Raw genomic sequence first — 21,174 nt, forward strand, 5'->3', positions numbered from 1 at the left:
ATTCCAAAAAAACAGTGAAATTGTTCCTTGACCTCCCTCTTGAGATCCACACATCTTTGCACATCTATTAGTGCGGGATAGATTCATCCTAAAGACAACAATTGCCAAACCACCCTACTTTGCAACTCCATCAGAGCCGAGTTTTATGTCCCCTGAATTCCCAATTCCTTAAGCATTGCAGATATCGCATTCCTAATCGTTAAGGTCTCGGTAAAAAAGCTAACACAAGAGAAGACAATGAGAAAATGATGCTTATCGAGTCCTTCGATGCCATGTTGACATGATTACATATGAATCTAATCAATCATTGACACTGAAGTAGTTCCTATAAACCAACCGTGGCCGCTTAAGTAGGCTAGCTGCATCTCAGAGGACAATAACTCAAAGAGCAAGGGATAAAGGATTGAGAGTCATTCTTATCTTTTGAAAAATGGACAGAAATTAGCTTCTTCCACTCCTCAACCAAAATACAATACATTGTACCCTAATAGAAGCATTATATGCGCACATTCTACAAAATCAACTTTCAAGGGTAACCAAAGTCGGGAACCATAAACAGAAGAAATTCTAGCGACTCTACGGCAGGCATTTGTTCTAATAAGAAAGCATATATAAATCTAATTAAAAACAGGTAGGCTGCCGAGTAGAAGAATAAAAAACTGAATTTACTTCCTGCAAAATTTTAGTAAGATGTGGGATACAATTTAAACCTTACTTTAAAGACAATTTCTAGGGTAGAGGACAGCATTATAGTATTGTGCCAAATGCAATCTAATGCATATGAGTGATGCAGCATCAGGTGGCTAAAATAATTACATCCTCACCCGTTTCAACATATCAGATCAGACAGACTGGATATCTACCTTCCCTTGATACACACTTAACAATTCAGGTACTTCGCCAAGATATCTGTTCACAAAAATCTCCAAGAACTGCTTCTCTGTTCGTTTCAGCAGAGAACCCAGATTCAAGTTCTCATTTATGAAACCTTTCAACAACAGAACTTTAACAACAGAGCACCTTGGGATAAGTCTCCTCTCCAAACTGAGACTGAGGACCACAGGATATTTGGCAATCATTCCTGACGACCATCCCATCTTGTTCACTAAAAGATCCATTGCTTGCATAAGTTTCTTCTCCGAGACAATCATACACTGCGGGTTCTTCCTGAAGGCAGAGAGAAAATCACCCTCAGACCAACCCCATGTCTTAAGAACTTCGCGACTTCTACTCCATACCAACTTATTCTTACCGCACAATGCACACAGGGCATTCACTGAAGTTGATTTTTCTAGATTAAATCCCATTTCCTTAACCTCACCCACAAGTTGACCAAAGTTTTCAGCATTTGCCATCAAAACACGGGTACCACGATTTAGCAAAGAAGAAATGCATGGTTGAGGCATGCCCAATTCTCTCAAAAGCCCAATATTTGGCACCACATGCTTGCAGTGACCTTCCAAGAAAATCCATGAGTTGCGTTTTAAAACAGCAACAACATTTTTCTCAGAGAGCATACTCCTGAGGAAGTTATAAGTGGGCAAAATCCGATTTCTCAAGCTGGCTGACAAAAGGTGTGGATTAAAAGCCAGAGTTTTTGCAAAGTCCACTTTTGAAATTTCAAGAGAGCTGAAAAACTCAAGCTTTGGCAAAAGGGTTTTCTCAGGATCAGCTGAAAGAAGTTGTGGATGTGACCTAATAAGCTTTGATATCTGGGTTTGAGATGCTCCATGGTTTCTCAGAAGCTCTAAAACGGAGTCTGCTCTTTCTGGTGACTGCAACTTGACCCACTTAGAAGCTAAAATCGCTCCTTCTGGGGACAATCCACAAGTGTTTATGAGGTAAGTGACTGTGAAATTGTGTTGGTTTTCTGAGATTTCAGAGGTGATGTGTCTGCAGAGCAACTGACTCTGAAGAGAAAAATGTGAGGGTTTTGGATCTCCAACCAACACTCTGTTTGTTTTGGAAGCAAATGTACAAGAAAATATTGAGTGAACCAATCTGAAAGTCTTCAAATTGCAGAGTTGAATCATGTTAGAGGTTGATGATGAACAATTTCTACATGAAAACTTAAAGCCCAAGCTGATTCTCTGCCTTCAGAAAATATGCAGTTCTCGGCATTCTAAAAAGATTTGAACCATCCAAATAAAATTGCCTGGTATAGGATAAACCATTGCGGCTAGGGTAAGTTTTCTTACCATTTTCACAACTGACGGTCACTGGCTCACTGCTGCCATCCATGGTGGTAGGAAATCTTCTGCCAGAAAAACCTCTTCAGTCTTCATCGCTACAAATCAAAGCAAAGAAATTACTCCAATCCCAGGCAATAAGAAAACCCAAAAAAAAGGGTTGAATTTCAAACTAAAAAACAGTCGAGGGCATTTGTTTCTTTGGTACAAAGGGCGAAGAACATTTGGGCGATGATGCTTTGGTTTATAGACGCTCTACGTGGTTACTCTCAGGTGCGGCCCAGAAGCAATTTGAATGCCTCTACTTGCAATTGGAATTTCGATGTATGAGTTTGTTTTTACCCAGTTTTGGTAAATGGACCAAAAATTGTCCAAAGGATTAAAAGAATATCTCAAAGATAAAGCCAGGTCCATTAATGTTTGTCATTTCTTGAAAAGTCACCTTTTTCTTAACAGGCTTTTTGAATAAATTGATGAGAAGGCCCAAATCATAAATGACCAAATCCTTATCTTGCACTAAAGGCCAAAAAATTGATAAACGTGTTTTCTAGGCTCACATAGGAGATTAAAGGGGATTATCACATTTAATGACGACTTGAACTTTTTCTCTCCCAACAAGAAAACAAGTCGTATAGAAGCCACCAAAACCAGAGAAAGATCAAATTGCCCATCAGTTCTTCAAGTACAAAGGGGTCAAATCAAGAGAGCTTCACAAGGAAAACTGACGGTTCCTGCCAAAAGCCTTCCATCATTCCCTCTATGAACCAGTTAAGACCAACAATCCAGCAGCTGACCTTGAACCACAAGCCAAAGGTCTTGTCGCAGTTTCCATCATTACAAGCTCTTTCATCCTCTATAAATAAAGAAAGTCTACTTCGGAAGAAGAAGACTCTCTCTCCAAAATCAGACACAACGTCTCAAAAAACATTCAAAGATTCTCATAATAACAATCTGTCTACTTCATTTAGATAACCGGGTGACAACTACTGCATTTATCCATCGTTGCTCTGCCATACTCATAGTATGATTTTCTTTTAAAAGTAATATATTTTCAATTCTTGTAATCACTTAACTGGATTGAGAAGTCTCCAGTCTCTCTTTCCTTGCTTTGTATTTTAAAGATAATTGATGTATTAATTAAAGAAGGTTCTGTTATTTGGTTTACACTTAAATTAAATATAAGCTAAAGGAAATTCATCTTTAATAAGTTCACTTAATTACCCAAAAATGAATTATGGACTATTTTAATACATAGAATTGAATTCCCGCCTTCTTCCCTTTATAAAAGTCCAAAAGAACCAACGTTCGGGCCCGAAAGGGAATAGGGGCTCGAATGAAACAGCAAAAATAGGAGGGATAGGAAGTTGAGTTGGGCCCGAATTATACCGGTGGGCTCAAATTAACTATTAATCTAGCCCAAGGACGATAAAGATATTGAAACTGGTTGTTAAAACCCGAATAAGGTTTACTAACCACGAACTTGGTCTCTCTCTCTCTCTCTCTCTCTCTCTCTCTCTCTCTTACTTGTTCAGGTATCGCTCATACTTGTCAAGTTGACATTCGTGAAGGAAAGAATATTGAAGTCCTCTTGATTGAGGCATAGAAAAGAATCAATCCAGGCCAGTACCCCTCTTGGAGCACAATGGCTTGAGAAGAAGTCCAGAAAAAGACGCGCGAGTCCTTAATCATTCATAAACATCCATACCAGATCTATTGGGCTGGTCATATACCCAATAATGGCACGATTACGCAACATCACGAATCAGAATTGAGAAAAGTTGACGGATAGGCCTCTATCAGGCCCGCTCGCTTTTGGCAAACTGATTCAACTTTCAATTGTGTTCAAAAATTAAAGGAGTCCTCTTTGCGAGCCAAGAGATACCATCCGATCGGATCATTGGTGTCGATCCAACGAACCTCTCCATTCCTCTTAGCAGAGTTGACCCCCGCGGGCGGCAAAAAGGAACGACGGAAGGAAAAAAGGACCAACAGAGTTATTTACATTTTACGGTGTGTTGTCAAAATCACAGGCCATCTTGATAATGCAGTTATAGCAGTTGGTTCCCTTTCTATTTGGTAATTAACATCTTAATGCTAATACCATGGTGGCTAATGATAAGCTTTTGATACCTAATGCTAATACCATTCTCTTCTTTTCCTTTCGCAGCGTGAACATTAACGGATTTGAACTAATGTTGTTCATTGGAATAAATGTGGCAATAAGGTGAACAAGCATTGCATGTTGCATTTGAATGATTATTCTCATGTTGGTGAATGAGTTAATTAAGGTTTTTAATTTCTACGAATAATGCAGTGTGCGTGTCTCCAGTGAGCTTGGATCAGGACGACCAAGAGCAGCCAAATACTCTGTCTATGTGACAGTATTTCAGTGTCTTCTAATTGGGATTTTTTTCATGATTGTTATTGTTTACACCATAATGAACCGAGCAGACCCAGCATCAAAGCGACTAGCACCAAGGCAGCCACGCCTTCTCCCATGCCGAAGGAAGACACACTTTCGAGGTGCCAGACACCTGCCGAAGCTCTCAGCTGCCAAACCTAATCTCCAGGACACGTGTCGTCACCACAACGGCTTGCATAAAGTCCCACATTGGAACTTTGTGCAAAGCTCCCACTTTCACTTCCCTATAAATAGGGAACAGTACCCAGGTAAAACCAAGAACTACTCTCCCACTTTTACTGTTACTCTGCCAGAATTACTACTTGTAACTGACTTAGGCATCGGAGAGCCTTCGGCCGGCACCACACCGGTGTCCGAAGCTTAACGATTGCTTCTCCTCTTTTTACCTTCTACAGGTCTCTCACCAACCCATTTCACCAAGGGCCTCAGCCCTCTTCTCTGCTGAAGACTCAGCACATCTAATCACTAAATTGGACTCAATATTGGCCGGGCCATTTTGAGCATCAACAGTTATCTTGATAACCAAAGACAGTTTTTCCCTACTTTTTACAAGTGATAAGGATCTGCAACAAGCGGTCGCCAAGCTAGCATATCTTCTTGGTATAACTATGTTGCTCAACAGCATCCAGCCGATAATATCAGGTACCCGTTTTGACGTGTGACTAAGTTTATGAAATGTTATACAAATAATGCCACTTCTTCTGCTGATGCCCATGTTTGCTTGCTTGGTTCTTGAAGGGGTTGCAATTGGTGGTGGATGGCAGGCACTGGTAGCTTATATAAACTTGGGTTGTTACTACATTTTTGGACTTCCTCTTGGATATCTTCTTGGTTATATTGCAAATCTGGGAGTGATGGTAAGTTAAGATATCATTTCCAAATTCCAAGTAGGTTACTTTAATTCAAGAGTGTTTGATGAATTCCTGTGATTGATGCAGGGACTTTGCGGGGGCATGATATGTGGAACTGCTCTCCAAACCTTGCTTCTGATGATTGTGCTCTACAAAACCAACTGGAACAAAGAGGTATAATCAATATTTCAATTCATTGCAAATCATAAACAATGTGAGATTTGAAAATATCCACATTGAAATGAATCTGCAGGTGGAGCAAGCAACAAAATGCGTGAGGAAGTGGGGTGGTCAAGACATCACAGCTGGGAATGGAGCTCAAAGTACCTGAAATTCTTTGCTCCTTCAATGTTCAATGTTCAAACTTTTTGTTTTGGATGAATAAAATCTTCAAGTACGAGTACAAAAAAGGCAATGATATAGTGAGATTTCTAGCTTTGCCATTTTCAGAGGCCAATGCATATTCCTCTGCTCATAAGCTTAACGGTGTCGCCGCCTGTTTTTGGACTTTGGCCAACCATTACCATGATTTGAGTAGGATATGAGCCACGCTACACCAAGCGACGGTCCTTTTTTATTTTTTTTTTTTTTTTGCAATTTCAATTATATTTTCAATAAAACTTAAAAGCCCCAAAAGATTTTGGTTACTTGTCAAAAAATAGACTTGTGGGTTGTTTTGACATGGTCGACAACATCATATTGCAATGAAAAAAAAAACGAAAAAGAAGAAGAAAATGTGAATTTGCCTTCATCATAATGAATTTCTGTCATTCTAGAGAATGAGATATTTTTGGCACAAGAAGATGACAAAAGTAAAGACATAATTGCTCTGCTTCAGTCTTTCACACCACACACTGTAAATGTGTTAACTATAATGGCTCCTCACCATTCCATCACCATGCTTGCTAGGTAGCTAAAGTGGCTGTCATTGCCCACAAAACAACAAATATTGAAAATAAAATTCATGTTCTATAAGAGCATATAGTACTATTGCTCATAAACTCTCATATTCATTGGTGAGTTTGGTTTGGAGTAAATTAATGGAACCGTTGCTCAAAGGCAAAAGCGAAGCGGAGGCAGCTGATGATGACTACGCGGCAGTGAGGAGCTTTGAGGAGGCCATGTGGGTCTCTTGGAAGGAGGCAGCCAAGCTCTGGAGAATTGCAGCTCCAGTGGCGTTTACAACTCTGTTTTAGTACCTGGTTGTGTCTGTCACCACCATCTTTGTGGGTCATCTCGGAGATCTTGAGCTCTCTGCTATTTCCCTTTCTGTCACTGTCATCTCTGGCATCCCTTTCGGTTTACTGGTTTACATCTATTTACATCTGCTTCTGTTTCTATTTCTATTTCTATTTCTATATATATGTGTATATATGTATCATATGTGTTCATGTAAAAATGTGACTGTTTACATGCTTATATTGTTTTGAGTTGTTTACTCTTATTAATTAATTATAGGGAAAGGTTTAACTTTTGAGTGAGTTCAGTTACATTTATTAGGTGAATATATGGTCACATTCTCCTCAGTCTTTTGGCTATATATATATATATATATATTGAGAGAGAGAGAGAGAGAGAGAGAGAGAGAGAGAGAGAGTATATAGCATAGCAGGTTGCACGTCTCCTTTTGATTTTCTGTTAAATGCTCAAGGGCTGTTTGACTTGAATATTTGTAATTCTGTGGCCAATTGCAGCGGCAATTTTTAGAAATGTTGCTTAAGAGATGACTTGTGTTGGAGGAATGAAAGAGAGACTAATTTAATTTAGCTATGCATTTATGTATGTAGCAAGGTATGGCAACTGCACTGGGAACGCTTTGTGGTCCGGGTCTGTAGACCCATGGACATTTAAAAGGTTGAGTAAAGGTTTGTTAGAGTTTTGAGCCTTTGTGCCTTTGGGTCCACCATCTGTGCTCGCATCCACTTTGGGTAGGGTTCAAAAATCTCTTTTAGGTCATGAGGGAGCCAAAAGCCTCCCATGATCTTTAGTCAGACAAATACTTTAATGGATTCAATTATTTTTTGTGTTTTAAGAAATTATTTGATTGCAATCATAATTCAATCAAAAAAGTCATTAGTCATAAAGAGTCATTACAATTACGGAGAAGTAATATAACATCAACATTATGACAATCTAATGCACCTCCATTAATAATCACGCAGAGATGTTAAAATTTTGAGAAAATATCAGATTTATTCAGGTCCATTCATTTCAGCATTTATTGATGTTTAGTACCAGAGACGTGGACAATGGAGCATCGATTACCATATCAACTTTTTAGTTTGTGTGTGTGTCTGGTGCTGAGAAAATCTTACCAAGTTGAAGGTGAGGTGGTTGGATTCTTGTGCTGCTGCTGTGCGGTGCAAACAAGGGAAATAATTACACATGGATACGTACGTTGACAAATATATGTTCCATTGAGCATGTATAATGTATGGTGTGGGGCTTAGCTTAGCTATATTTGTACCAAACAGTCCGCATTTCAAATGGGAGGAGGAAACTTCGATGTCTCAAGAGCGATTGGTAGGTGGGCGAGAGAGTGGTGGTTCAAAACTTCATTGCTTGGTTTTTGAAATTACATTGGAAAATTTGAATGGTGGGCTTTGAGTTTACGTTAGTCTAGCTAAATCCAAGACCATTCTTTGTCAAATCTATTGTAATTATTAACCATCCATATCCCTTGGACGTTCTTTGATATTTGCAAACCTTCTGAGTTGTGACACTGACATTCACCAATGATGAGTGAGAGCCACGTTCTTTGATATTTGCAAAATTGGAGCAAGACGAGCTCATGCAAAGCATAGCTTACCTAATTTGATTTTTCTTTCTTCTAGATTAAAATTAACAATACTTTGCAAAGTTTTCCACAAGCCGTGCAGATTTTTTTTATAGTACAAAGTCTACATTACAAGAGGAATGAGGAAGGGAAGTTTCACACACATTATTAACAGGAACGGACCTAGAATTTCAAAATATGGTGGACTAAATTTACCTTACTTACAAAACCTAATTGTAAATCCGTAATTGATAATTCATAACACTGAATTGAAAATCCCTAATTTATACTTCTTGAACCTTAAAAAATCCCCAAATTTTAGTAATAATAATAATTTATACTTCTTGAACCTTAAAATGACCCACCAAGAAAATTGAACGTTTGAAGGGCTGATGCATGAAGTGGGGTAGGCTGTAGGGTGGGCTACATGTGACTTTGGGCTGGAAAATAATAAAAGCCACCTAAGCTATAACTCAAGTTAACCTGTGATTGAGTCCATCTCTGATTGTTAAGGTGTTATAAGGATTCAGACTTGAGACTAATAATATACAAATCAAAGTCTTTTTACACAAACCGTGCAGAATTTATTAATTAGTTCCTAAGCAAGCCTTGATATATAGATTCACTTGGATTTAAATAGGTTGCAGTCCAGCACTAATTGGGATTGTTTCTTTTTCCATTAATTAACAAAGTACAAAAAAACAAAATAAATTACACTCGAAATAAAGTAATATTTTAAGTCAAAGCAAAGGAGTAAAAGTCAAAGAAGAAGTATATAAGTATGGGACTTCATTCTCCCGACGTCACATAACCAAAACCAAACCAAACCAAAACCCAACACACACCACACCACCCAGCCTTAGCACCGTCGGATTCATCTCCGGCCGCCAGCTAGCTCCCTCCCACTTCATATCAGGGCCGTGCACGCGTTCCTGCAGTATTTAATTCATATGGAGGCGCCACTGCTTCCGGCAGTGAACGGCGGCGATGTTCGAGACTATGAGCCGGTGACGAGCTGGAAGGATGCTCGGTCGGTGACGTGGAGAGAGACTCAGAAGTTGTGGAAAATAGGAGGGCCCATCGCCTTCACAATCATCTGCAACTTTGGGACCAACTCTGTTTCCACCATGTTCGTCGGACACCTCGGAAACCTTCAGCTCTCTGCCGTCTCAATCTCACTCTCTGTGATCTCAACCTTCTCTTTCGGCTTCTTGGTAAATTAGCTCTAGCCACCATTTCATTTATTAATTCCATGCATTTAATTCACATACCATAATTCATATATAATTAATGGGGTGCACGCAACGCGCATGTCGTCAATTTACATATAGCCTAGGTGGGGTGAGATTTAATAACTCTTGTCTTTTTCTACTTGAGTTATGTTTTTATGATTTGGGTTTCTTATGTTGCACTTGTCTTCTTCTTCATGCTTTTCTTTTATCTGTTTTTTTGGGAGACTTTGGAAAAGGCTAAAAGAGTGAGAAATTTTTTAAAAGAAGCCAAAATGGACAAAATTGCCCTTATTTATTTTTGGATTTCTTAAGGAATCCTTTATATTTGCATGTCTTTAATTTAAAAGTTGAGAAGTTTTTCTGTCTTTTTTGAAAAAGTTTTGGCTTTTTTCAAAAGTGAAAGTTTTTTTGTAACTAAAACCTAAATTTATTTTTTTGTTTTTAGTGTGTGTTAGGTATTCCTCAGTTTTCAAAATATTCTGCATTTTTATTTATTTATATATTAAAATGGTTAAATGTATATACTTTCTGTGAATTAGACGGCACACACCTTTCCAGTCTCAGAGACTGACTAAAGTTGAGTGGAGAGTTTTTCTATGTTTCTTATTGGAAGTTGTAGTCTTTGAATCATACTCTGTTTCACAGTTGAGAAAAGCTCGGAAATGATAAGAGATTTTGTATGAGAGAGAGAGAGAGAGAGGATAATGAGCCCAAAATATTTGAAAAATCAACCCAATTATCCTAATGGATTAGCCTTTGTATTTTGGATAAACCATATTAACTAACGGTGAAAAATCAAATTTAATTTAACCAATTTTTTTTAAAATCGAAATCTAATTAAAAGGAACACTCAAAACTCTGTCTTTCCCCCCTTTGAATTATTCTAATGGGTTGTCTTACTAATATGGAATTATGTATGTATGTATGTATGTATGCATGCATGCATGCATATGATAGATCATTCAGATCAAATGCATGATTGATTGATTGGTATGCAGTATCGACTATGTATGTAGCTTAGCAGCAAAACCTATGTCATGGAATTGAAGGAGCTAAATTTGATAATTTGTACAAACTTGTAGCTCGGCATGGGAAGTGCATTAGAGACGCTTTGTGGTCAAGCATTTGGTGCTGGAAGGGTTAACATGCTTGGAGTGTACATGCAAAGGTCATGGATCATTCTATTTACCAGCTGTGTCATCCTCACGCCACTCTACGTTTTCTCTGCCCCGATTTTAAAGCTTCTTGGGCAGGACGAAGAAGTGGCTGACCTTGCTGGAACCTTCACCATATATGTCATTCCTCAGTTATTCTCACTTGCCATCACGTTCCCTTCCCAAAAGTTCCTTCAGGCACAAAGCAAGGTTGCTGTTCTTGCATGGATTGGTTTTCTGGCCCTTATTATACACATTGGATGGCTCTTTCTCTTCATTTACGTGTTGGATTGGGGCATCTATGGTGCAGCTCTAGCATTTGACATCACAGGTTGGGAACTTGCGATTTGTCAAGTTATTTATATAATCGGTTGGTGCAATGAAGGGTGGAGTGGTTTTTCATGGTTAGCTTTCAAAGACATCTGGGCCTTTGTAAGGCTCTCACTCGAATCAGCTATCATGCTTTGCCTTGAGATTTGGTATATGATGAGTATAATCATTCTTACTGGACATCTTGGCAATGCTGTGATTTCTCTTGATTCACTTTCTATCTGGTAAGGACCCAACTTCCTCCTTTTTGTTCTTGCAACCACTTTCTACTTCTGCTGCTGATCCTTTGTTTTTTTTTCTTTTTCCTTCTTAGATTAGATGGTTTATGTACATTTCCGCATTCAAATTATGATGTTTTTTCTTGGATTTTTACTCAATCAATTGGCATTGCAGCATGAATCTCAATGGATGGGAAGCAATGTTGTTCATTGGAATTAATGCTGCAGTAAGGTAAGTACCAAGACTACTTTTATCATTTGGTGTACTTTGTATGTCATTGTCATCATACACAAACAACACTTTTTGAGGCAACAACGATGTTGTGCTTACAATTATCCCTGCCGCTGATTTTTCAGTGTTCGAGTTTCCAATGAACTTGGATTGGGACGTCCAAGAGCAGCTAAATACGCTGTCTGCGTGACAGTCCTTGAGTCTCTGCTCATTGGGATTGTTTGCATGATTGTCATCTTGATAACCAAAGACTACTTTTCTGTCATCTTCACAAGCGACGCGGAATTGCAACAAGCTGTTGCTAAGCTAGCATTTCTTCTTGGAATTACCATGGTTCTTAATAGTGTCCAACCCGTCATTTCGGGTATCAATCGAGTCACTTGGCTTTTCCTCAGTTCCCTTTCTGTATACAGGACTCTTCCCCCTTTTAATTTTTACTGGATTCATGACTTCAGGTGTTGCTATTGGAGGCGGATGGCAAGGACTGGTGGCTTATATCAACTTGGGTTGTTATTACATTTTTGGCCTCCCACTTGGATTCCTTCTTGGTTATAAAGCAAACTGGGGAGTTAAGGTAAAACATTTTCAGTCTCAGTTCCACAGCTAAATGTTTGTGAGATTCTTTCGTCTTCACGGTCTCTAATCTGTGTTTTGTCCAGCTAGTTTTAATACCAACATTTGTTCATTATTTTAGGGAATTTGGGGAGGTATGATATGTGGAACTGCTCTTCAAACGTTGCTTCTCTTGATAGTGCTTTATAGAACCAACTGGAACAAGGAGGTCAGTTAAATCTGTTATAGGAATCCATATGGTCCTTCAGTTTACTTTATAACTGATCACCAACAAGGATTTTCATTTACTTATGTCTTCAGCATTCTTGTTTAAAAGACAATAATCATAATCTTTTTTCTTGGCACAGGTTGAACAATCTTCGGAGCGAATGAAGAAGTGGGGTGGACAAAACGTTGAATATGAGAAGATAGCTGACAACCATATATGAACTTGATCCTAAAAGAAATTCACATCATGTTTCTCCTCCGACAAGATATCCTGAGTAACTAAAATCTCCCTGCTTATATTGGCCTGAATTTCTCTGGAAGTCATGTTTTAGAGTTGCAGGGTGCTCTTCCAAATTTTGTGTTGACAATTTTAAACCAGCTTGATTTGTTCCCGGCAGGAGATTTTACCTCCCTGTCAGTAGTACAGAATTTAATTTACCTATCAATTTGATTCAACTGGTTTGATCTGATTTCCCCTTTTCAGGGTTCTCTTTCATAATCAATAGTTTATGTTAATTTTGGTACTAAAAGTCACTATCTCTAAGATCAATATGCATAAGTTTATTGTTAGAATAGTAGCAAACAAGGGCTTGCAAAGGAGCAACAACAGAAAAAGAAACCATAATGCTAAAAACTAGCTTTCTCGGAGATTCTCCAATAAGTATTTTATGTTAAGTATTCGTTACATGCTTCTAATCTTGGTCGTTGAATTGTATTCATTAAATATGTTGATAGTATTTTAAATGCAATCCTACGGCCATGCAGAATTTATTAATTAGTTACTAAACAAGCCTTGATATAATTATACATAGATACACTTAGATTTAAATAGGTTGCAGTCTGGCACTAATTGGGAATGTTTCTTTTTCCATTAATTAACAAAGTAAAAAAAACAAAATAAATTACAGTCGAAATACAGTAATATTTTAAGTCAAAGCAAAGAAGTAAAAGTCAAAGACAAATTGGAACTATATAAATATGGGACTTCATTCTCACCAAGTCACACGACCAAAACCAAACCAAACCAAAACCCAACACACACCATCCCAGTTCACAACACCACCACCCAGTCTTATCACCGTCGGATTCATCTCCGGACGCTAGCTAGCTCCCTCCCACTTCATATCAGGGCCGTGCACGACTTTATGGCCATAGATGGAAATAGACACAGAGAAGAAGACGGAGACAGAGGGAAGAGAAAAGAAGAAGAAGAAGGAAAAGAGAGAGAGTTTTCAATTTTTATTTTATGACTATTATTTCAATTTTCAATTTTTTATTTTATTTTTTATTTTTTATTTATTTTTAACGTACAAAATGACTATTTTACCCTCATATTTAACAGCAAATTGGATGAAATGTTGCGAATTTAGTACCCGTTTGGCATTGCTTATTTGGGGTAATAAGTGATTTTAAAAAAATTTCGGGAAGCCCAACCTTGTTTGGTAACCTATAAGAAAATCACTTATTTTTAAAAATTGTTGTCAGAGAAAGTAATAAATGAAAGCAGCTAATGACCTGCTTTCATTTTCTGATTATACGGTAATCAGATTTGAGAAGCGCTGGGTTTTAATGAACTTTACAAACTTCCGAAAATACCCCAATCTATTTTCACGCTCTCTCTTCCTCCTTCCCTCACATCATGTTGCTTCTTCTCACAATCTCTTCACATAGCCCACTCCTCTCCTTCTCTTCCATTATGCCTACAGTTTTTTCTTGTTGGATCAATTGAAGCGCACTGCTGAGCCACAAGACTCAGGTAAGAGATGCATATTATGTTTATTTCTTTTCAATTTCAATCGTCCCTCTTTCTCTTTAATTTCTAGGGTTTTAACTATCTTCCCAAATGGAAAAATGTCATTCTCATGCCAATACGTGATATAGAAAACCAACAGCAAAAACGCACTTGGAAAAACATCCCTGTTGTCTTTGTCTGTTGCTCTGTTACTGTTTGTCTCGCTTGCTCTGTTACTGTTTGTCTCACTTGCAAAAAATATCACATCCTTCCTCACTTACTCACTCTTTCTCTTGTTGTTTCTCTCTATTTGGGCAAATAGATTTCGAGGGGGTCAAACCTCCAAAGCATAAAGCTCTTATTTTTACTTGGAATTTTCTATATTACCTTGGTCATAACCTTCAAAGCATAAAGCTCTAAAGAACCTCTTGGTGGTTTTAAATATTTTTATATTTCACTGTACTTGAAATGCTTGCATTTGTGTTAATATGATAGATTTTGTTATGGTCTTGTTTTGTTTCTCTTCCTAATCTCTGTATCCTGAAAAACTATTATTGATTCATTGGTTATGTTTTCAGTTTGAAATTTTGGGTTCTAGATGAATTTTTATATCAGTAGTGAGCCACTGTTATTTGGTATCTTATTGAGTTGCAAGTTGGTTAGGTGAATTCTTTTTATTAGTTTGGAGATAGAGATAAAGAAAGTGAAGTGTTGCCAGTTCAAGAGGCTTTCTATTTCTGGTACTGTTAATTACAGAAGAGTTTTGGTATTTCCAAACTAATTCATGTACCTTAGTTAATGTAGGGGTCCATACAAACTTTCCTGGTGAATATCAGCTTCACAAGCCTGAACAATTGAAATATTTCTATCCCAAGCATTTCCCTATATGTTATATATAATATTTGATTGAAAGATATTTGGGTCATTAATAGTTAATGTGCTTTGATCATATCGTTGAAACATTTGAGGAAAGCTTGTTTTATTTTCATGTGTGTCTGAGGGGGGAAGAAAGCTGTGTTATGAAAATTTTATTGTGATGGCAACCTTTTGGTTTATTTTGTAGAGTTGAATGACAAAGCCTTTGAACAGTAAGTGGTAGTTTGGGGCTGGGATTACTTGAGGTGTATAGTTCAACTTTGGACATTTTTGTAGGCATTTCAAATCATAGTGACTTTCAACCCTAAATCCTAAAATGGTAGTGACTTTGTTCGGTGTTGTTTCTTGTTTTAGGGGCTAGTTTCCACAAGCAGTGTAAATAAAAACTTGGATATTTATGAAATACTCTGTATTTCGTATCCTAAAAAAACAAAATGATTGAAGGAGAGTATGAGACTTTTGGAAATGAAAGTCGTTGCCATAATATGTTTAGGATGGATAAAGATGTATTTACATGATTGTGTGATGAATTGCAAAACAATTATGGATTAAAGGGTTCAAGAAGAATGAGTGTTGCTGAGATGTTAGGGATGTTCTTGAACATCTTAGGACATGGATCTGCAATTAGGCAAGCACAAGATCGCTTTCAACATTCTGGTGAGACTGTGAGCAGATATTTTAGTATCTTACTTGATGTTGTATGTCGTTTAGCTGTGGATGTAATTAAACCATTGGAAAATGAGTTTAACAACACTCCAAAGGAAATCTTACAGGATTCTAGATATATGCCTCATTTCAAGGTAACTATTGCATCTACTATTAAATATTTGTCTATGTTTTATAATGTTATAATTAATATTATGTTTGTCTTTTTATCACTTGTAGGATTGTATTGGTGCTATAGATGATGTTCATGTGCAAGCTGTAGTATCTCCTTCTAATCAAATACCATTTATTGGTAAAAAGGGGATACCTACCCAAAATGTGATGTCTGCATGCAATTTTGACATGCAATTTGTATTTGCATGTGCCGGATGAGAAGGCACGGCCCATGACACAAGGATATTTCTATCGACTTTACGTGATCAAAGTTTGAATTTTCCTAAACCTCCAAATGGTACTATTTCTATCTAAAGAAAAAGAAATTCATATAATTTATATTTAAATTTTTTTACATTGTGAATAATCTATTAAATTTTTTTAAGGAAAATTTTATCTAGTAGATGCGGGATACCCACAAATGAGAGGCTACTTAGGACCATATAAAGGTGAAAGATATCATCTTCCTGATTTTCGTAGGGGTGTTCAACCGATGGGTCATAAAGAGGTATTTAATCATGCACACTCTTCCCTGAGAAGTGTTATTGAACGCACTTTTGGAGTATGGAAAAAGAGATAGAGTATTTTACGCGACATGCCTAGTTATCCTATTGCAAAACAAGTCAAAATAGTTATTGCAACCATGGCACTTCATAACTATATAAGAAGACATGCCAAACGTTATTGTCATTTTGATGAAAGTGAAGATGACCTAAATGGTACTCAAGATGAAGAGATTGAGAAAGAGGTTGATGCACAACAAGAAAATGGTCATGTAACACAAGAAATGGAGGCATTGAGAAATCATATAGCAGCAAGTTTAATGAGTTCATCTGGTTAGAAATGTATATGATTGCTTGTTTATGACTAGTTTAATTTTTGTTATGACCATATTATTGACAATATATTTATTTTTAATTGAATACTTTATTTATTTTATAATTAAAATAATTTTTACGGTGTGATGGAAACATATTTAATACAAAAAAAATTATATACGTTAAAGTGAAAGTGCTTTTCCTTTTACCAAACACTTGAACAAAAAAGTCATTTCAATATAATACCATTTTTAGTCATTATACACAGCTTATAGAACTTTTACAAAAAAATTTACCAAACACTCAAAAACTGATTATTGTACAAACAACACTTATAACAAAAAGTTTACCAAACGCCAAACTGCTTTCTCTCACAGCTGATTTCTCTCACAGCAAATCTGACAGCGATTATTTTCATAGCACAGCAATGTCAAACTAACCCTTAGACGGCAGGGGGGAAATTGGCCAAAAAAAAAAAGTTTATATCCTTAATTTTCTAAAAAAAAAAAAGATAGGGAGTTAATTGAAAGTAAGGTACAAATTCAGGGGGCAAATCGCTAGTATACCAATTCTTGAAAACCGTCAACCAAGTAAATAAAAAACAGGGCCTCTTTATATATTTTGGCGAACGAAGAGAAGTTCATTGAACAGAAATTCATTCCAAAAAACAGTGAAATTGATAACAATTGCCAAACCACCCTACTTTGCACATCCACCGGAGCAGGGTTTTATGTCCCTTGAATTCCCAATTCATCAACCATTGCAGATCGTGTTCCTAATCGTTAAGGTCTCGGTAAAAAGGCTAACACGAGTTAAAACAATGAGAAAATGATGCTTATCGAGTCCTTTGATGCCACGTTGACATGATTCCATATGAATCTAATCAATCATTGACACTGAAGTGGTTCCTATAAACCAACCGTGGCCAATTAAGTAGGCTAGCTGCATCTCAAAGGACAATTACTCAAAGAGCAGGAGATAAAGAATTGAGAGTCATTCTTATCTTTTGAAAAATGGACAGAAATTAGTTTCTTCCACTCCTCACCCAAAATATAATACACTGTACCCTAACAGAACCAATACACGCGCACATTCTACAAAATCAACTTTCAAGCGTAACCAAAGTTGGGAACCATAAACAGAACAATTCGGGCGACGCTACAGCAGGCATTTGTTCTAATAAGAAAGCATATATAAATCTAATTAAAAACAGGTAGGCTGCCGAGTAGAAGAATGAAAAATTGAATTTACTTCCTGCAAAATTTTAGTAAGATGTGGGATACAATTTAAACCTTACTTTAAAGACAAAATTTCTAGGGTAGAGGACAGCATTAGTATTGTGCCAAAAGCAAGCTAATGCATATGAGTGATGCAGCATCAGGTGGCTAAAATAATTACATCCTCACCCGTTTCAACATATCAGATCAGACATCCTGGATATCTACCTTCCCTTGATACACACCTAACAATTCAGGTACTTCGCCAAGATATCTGTTCACAAAAATCTCCAAGAACTGCTTCTCTGCCGGTTTCAGCAGAGAACCCAGATTCAAGTTCTCATTTATGAAACCTTTCAACAGCAGAACTTTAACAACAGAGCACCTTGGGATAAGTCTCCTCTCCAAACTGAGACTGAGGACCACAGGATATTTGGCAATCATTCCTGACGACCATCCCATCTTGTTCACTAAAAGATCCATTGCTTGCATAAGTTTCTTCTCCGAGACAATCATACACCGCGGGTTCTTCCTGAAAGCGGAGAGAAAATCATCCTCAGACCAACCCCATGTCTTAAGAACTTCGCGACTTCTACTCCATACCAACTTATTCTTGCCGCACAATGCACACATGGCATTCACTGAAGTTGATTTTTCCAGATTAAATCCCATTTCCTTAACCTCACTCACAAGTTGACCAAAGTTTTCAGGATTTACCATCAAAACGCGAGTACCATGAGTTAGCAAAAAAGAAATGCATGGTTGAGGCATGCCCAATTCTCTCAAAAGCCCAATATTTGGCACCACATGCTTGCAGTGACCTTCCAAGAAAATCCATGAGTTGCGTTTTAAAACAGCAACAACATTTTTCTCAGAGAGCATACTCCTGAGGAAGTTATAAGTGGGCAAAATCCGATTTCTCAAGCTGACTGACAAAAGGTGTGGATTAAAAGCCAGAGTTTTTGCAAAGTCCACTTTTGAAATTTCAAGAGAGCTGAAAAACTCAAGCTTTGGCAAAAGGGTTTTCTCAGGATCAGCTGAAAGAAGTTTTGGATGTGACCTAATAAGCTTTGATATCTGGGTTTGAGATGCTCCATGGTTTCTCAGAAGCTCTAAAACGGAGTCTGCTCTTTCTGGTGACTGCAACTCGACCCACTTAGAAGCTAAAATCGCTCCTTCTGGGGACAATCCACAAGTGTTTATGAGGTAAATGACTGTGAAATTGTGTTGGTTTTCTGAGATTTCAGAGGTGATGTGTCTGCAGAGCAACTGACTCTGAAGAGAAAAATGTGAGGGTTTTGGATCTCCAACCAACACTCTGTTTGTTTTGGAAGCAAATGTACAAGAAAATATTGAGTGACCCAATCTGAAGGTCTTCAAATTGCAGAGTTGAATCATGTTAGAGGTTGATGACGAACAATTTCTACAGAAAAACTTAAAGCCCTAGCTGATTCTCTGCCTTTAGAAAGTATGCAGTTCTCGGCATTCAAAAAAGATCTGAACCATCCAAATAAAATTGCCTGGTATAGGATAAACCATTGCAGCTAGGGTAAGTTTTCTTACCATTTTCACAACTGACGGCCACTGACTTACTGCTGCTATCCATGGTGGTAGGAAATATTCTGCCAGAAAAACCTCTTCAGTCTTCATAGGTACAAATCAAAGCAAAGCAATTACTCCAATCCCAGGCAACAAGAAAACCCAAAAAAAGGGTTGAATTTCAAAGTTAAAAACAGTCGAGGGCATTTGTTTTTTTGGGACAAAGGGCGAAGAACATTTGGGCGATGATGCTTTGGTTTATAGACGCTCGACGTGGTTACTCTCAAGTGCGGCCCAGAAGCAATTTGAAAGCGCCACTTTTTGCAATTGGAATTTGGATGTAGGAGTTATTTACATTTTACGGTGTGTTGTCAAAATCCTTGAGGTTTCGAAAATTAGGTGATGACGTACCTGAAGTTTCAAATTCTTCTCACAAAATTTGGTATCATTATTTTTTCGTCCAAAAGTTAATGATTTCATATATAAAAATACTTACACAAATAACAAATAACAAATTTAATCTCGATTCGATTAAAAAACTAACTTGTAAGGGGCTTGAAGCTTAATTGGTTAAGAAGATATATCTCATCCTAAGTTCAATTCCCTCTTATTGAATTTCGCTTGTAAAAATCTAAGTACTAAATTTGTTATTATTTGAAGACTTTTTTTATATATAAAATCATCAATTATAGAAGGACAAATTAATGGAAAAAGGTTTTGAGAAAACAATTTAAAACTTTATGGAGTATGCTGCTATTTCCACCCACCTATCATATTTTCCCACAAACTTTATCTTCAAAATTTTAACGACAAATTTACCCATTTGTAAAATGACTTTTGATGACAAATTTACAACTCTATCTATCTCTCTAACAAGCACCCACGCCCACAATTTTTTTTTTTAAACCCATACCCATCTTCATACCCAACCCACCAAATAATAATAATAATAATAATAATAATAATTCCATATTCGCACAGTAATTACCATCATTCAACATCAAATCATGTACCACTTCACACCATCCCCAAAGCTTCATTTATATCAATATAACAACTAATAACCACAATTAAATAATATTATAATCTTAAAATTAAACGACTATAAACATACCTTATAAATGTTCAAAGAGTAATGTACACTAAATCAAAAGTCCAAACACTACCAAAACTTGTTATACGGCCTCAACAACACATTTAAAATCAAACCCTAGTTCCCGAGACTTCACGCGGACCCACCACCTTAGAGAAGTCCTAAGGCTATTCTAGTACTTTACAAAGGACGGGATAGTCTCAAAAAACTCTAGGTCAATGGTTTGTTCAAACTTTCCATTTTTTTGTCAATAGGGCCTGCGAGGCCCATGACTTTTGATTTCAAGACCAAAAGTTCCTAGAGGTCCAACCAGGTCTACTAAACACATCCTGAAAGTTTGGTTTCGATCGAGTGGTAAGATCGCTCTTGATTGCGCGATCAGACGGTCACCGATTTACCAAACCCTAAAATCATTGATTCAGAGTATCCGGAACTCTGATTCTCAAGCCGTGAGTTCCTACACGATCTCAGAGGCACGAGAAATGACATACTTGGAATTGGAGCCAATCCAATGGTTCAAACATATCAAACCCATATATTGCTTAATAGGCGTAAATCTGTTCGACTGTCATACGATAACCAAATTCGAATCCTAGCATACTGTCGCGCTCGGGACTACATGGAGAACATTTTAGAACACAATGGGCCACCACACCATGGCCCACGCCCCGCCACAAATGTCGGCAGCGCATGGGTGGATTGAGAAAATTTCGGCTATGTAAAATTCTCGAAACACCCTACAATACCTATACCAATACGTTCAGACTAACAATGGGAACACTTTTTTGTTTCTTGGACCATGGTCAAAACGCGACCGGAGCTAGATGAAATCACGACCAAAACACCTGCCTAATATGGGTATATTGAACGATCTGTAAACCTCAAAATCGATTTAC

General features: G+C 37.4%; 4 protein-coding genes and 1 long non-coding RNA gene across 5 annotated transcripts; 3 read left to right on the top strand and 2 right to left on the bottom strand.

Moving 5' to 3' along the window:
- LOC18787050 (transcription termination factor MTERF6, chloroplastic/mitochondrial) lies at window positions 645-2,448 on the bottom strand. The gene has a single exon (XM_020558374.1). It carries the CDS (start codon window positions 2,031-2,033, stop codon window positions 843-845), a length of 1,191 nt encoding a protein of 396 aa, XP_020413963.1. The 5' UTR covers window positions 2,034-2,448; the 3' UTR covers window positions 645-842.
- Window positions 4,214-4,589, top strand: LOC109947645. Its single transcript, XR_002270424.1, has 3 exons — window positions 4,214-4,265; window positions 4,357-4,413; window positions 4,504-4,589. It is a non-coding gene; the product is annotated as an uncharacterized LOC109947645 (long non-coding RNA).
- Window positions 4,604-5,960, top strand: LOC109947165 (protein DETOXIFICATION 35-like). Its single transcript, XM_020556709.1, has 6 exons — window positions 4,604-4,615; window positions 4,853-4,859; window positions 5,122-5,253; window positions 5,350-5,468; window positions 5,550-5,636; window positions 5,716-5,960. The coding sequence occupies exons 1-6, from the start codon at window positions 4,604-4,606 to the stop codon at window positions 5,791-5,793; spliced, it is 435 nt and encodes a 144-aa protein (XP_020412298.1). The 3' UTR covers window positions 5,794-5,960.
- On the top strand, window positions 9,073-12,678 carry LOC18784717 (protein DETOXIFICATION 35). The gene is made up of 7 exons (XM_020558410.1): window positions 9,073-9,452; window positions 10,553-11,178; window positions 11,348-11,404; window positions 11,530-11,768; window positions 11,860-11,978; window positions 12,099-12,185; window positions 12,325-12,678. Exons 1-7 carry the CDS (start codon window positions 9,189-9,191, stop codon window positions 12,403-12,405), a joined length of 1,473 nt encoding a protein of 490 aa, XP_020413999.1. The 5' UTR covers window positions 9,073-9,188; the 3' UTR covers window positions 12,406-12,678.
- Window positions 17,656-19,670, bottom strand: LOC18785241 (transcription termination factor MTERF15, mitochondrial). Its single transcript, XM_020556180.1, has one exon. The coding sequence runs from the start codon at window positions 19,042-19,044 to the stop codon at window positions 17,854-17,856; it is 1,191 nt and encodes a 396-aa protein (XP_020411769.1). The 5' UTR covers window positions 19,045-19,670; the 3' UTR covers window positions 17,656-17,853.

Source organism: Prunus persica, chromosome G2, assembly GCF_000346465.2.
Source record: "Prunus persica cultivar Lovell chromosome G2, Prunus_persica_NCBIv2, whole genome shotgun sequence".
Classification (NCBI taxonomy): Eukaryota; Viridiplantae; Streptophyta; class Magnoliopsida; order Rosales; family Rosaceae; genus Prunus; species Prunus persica.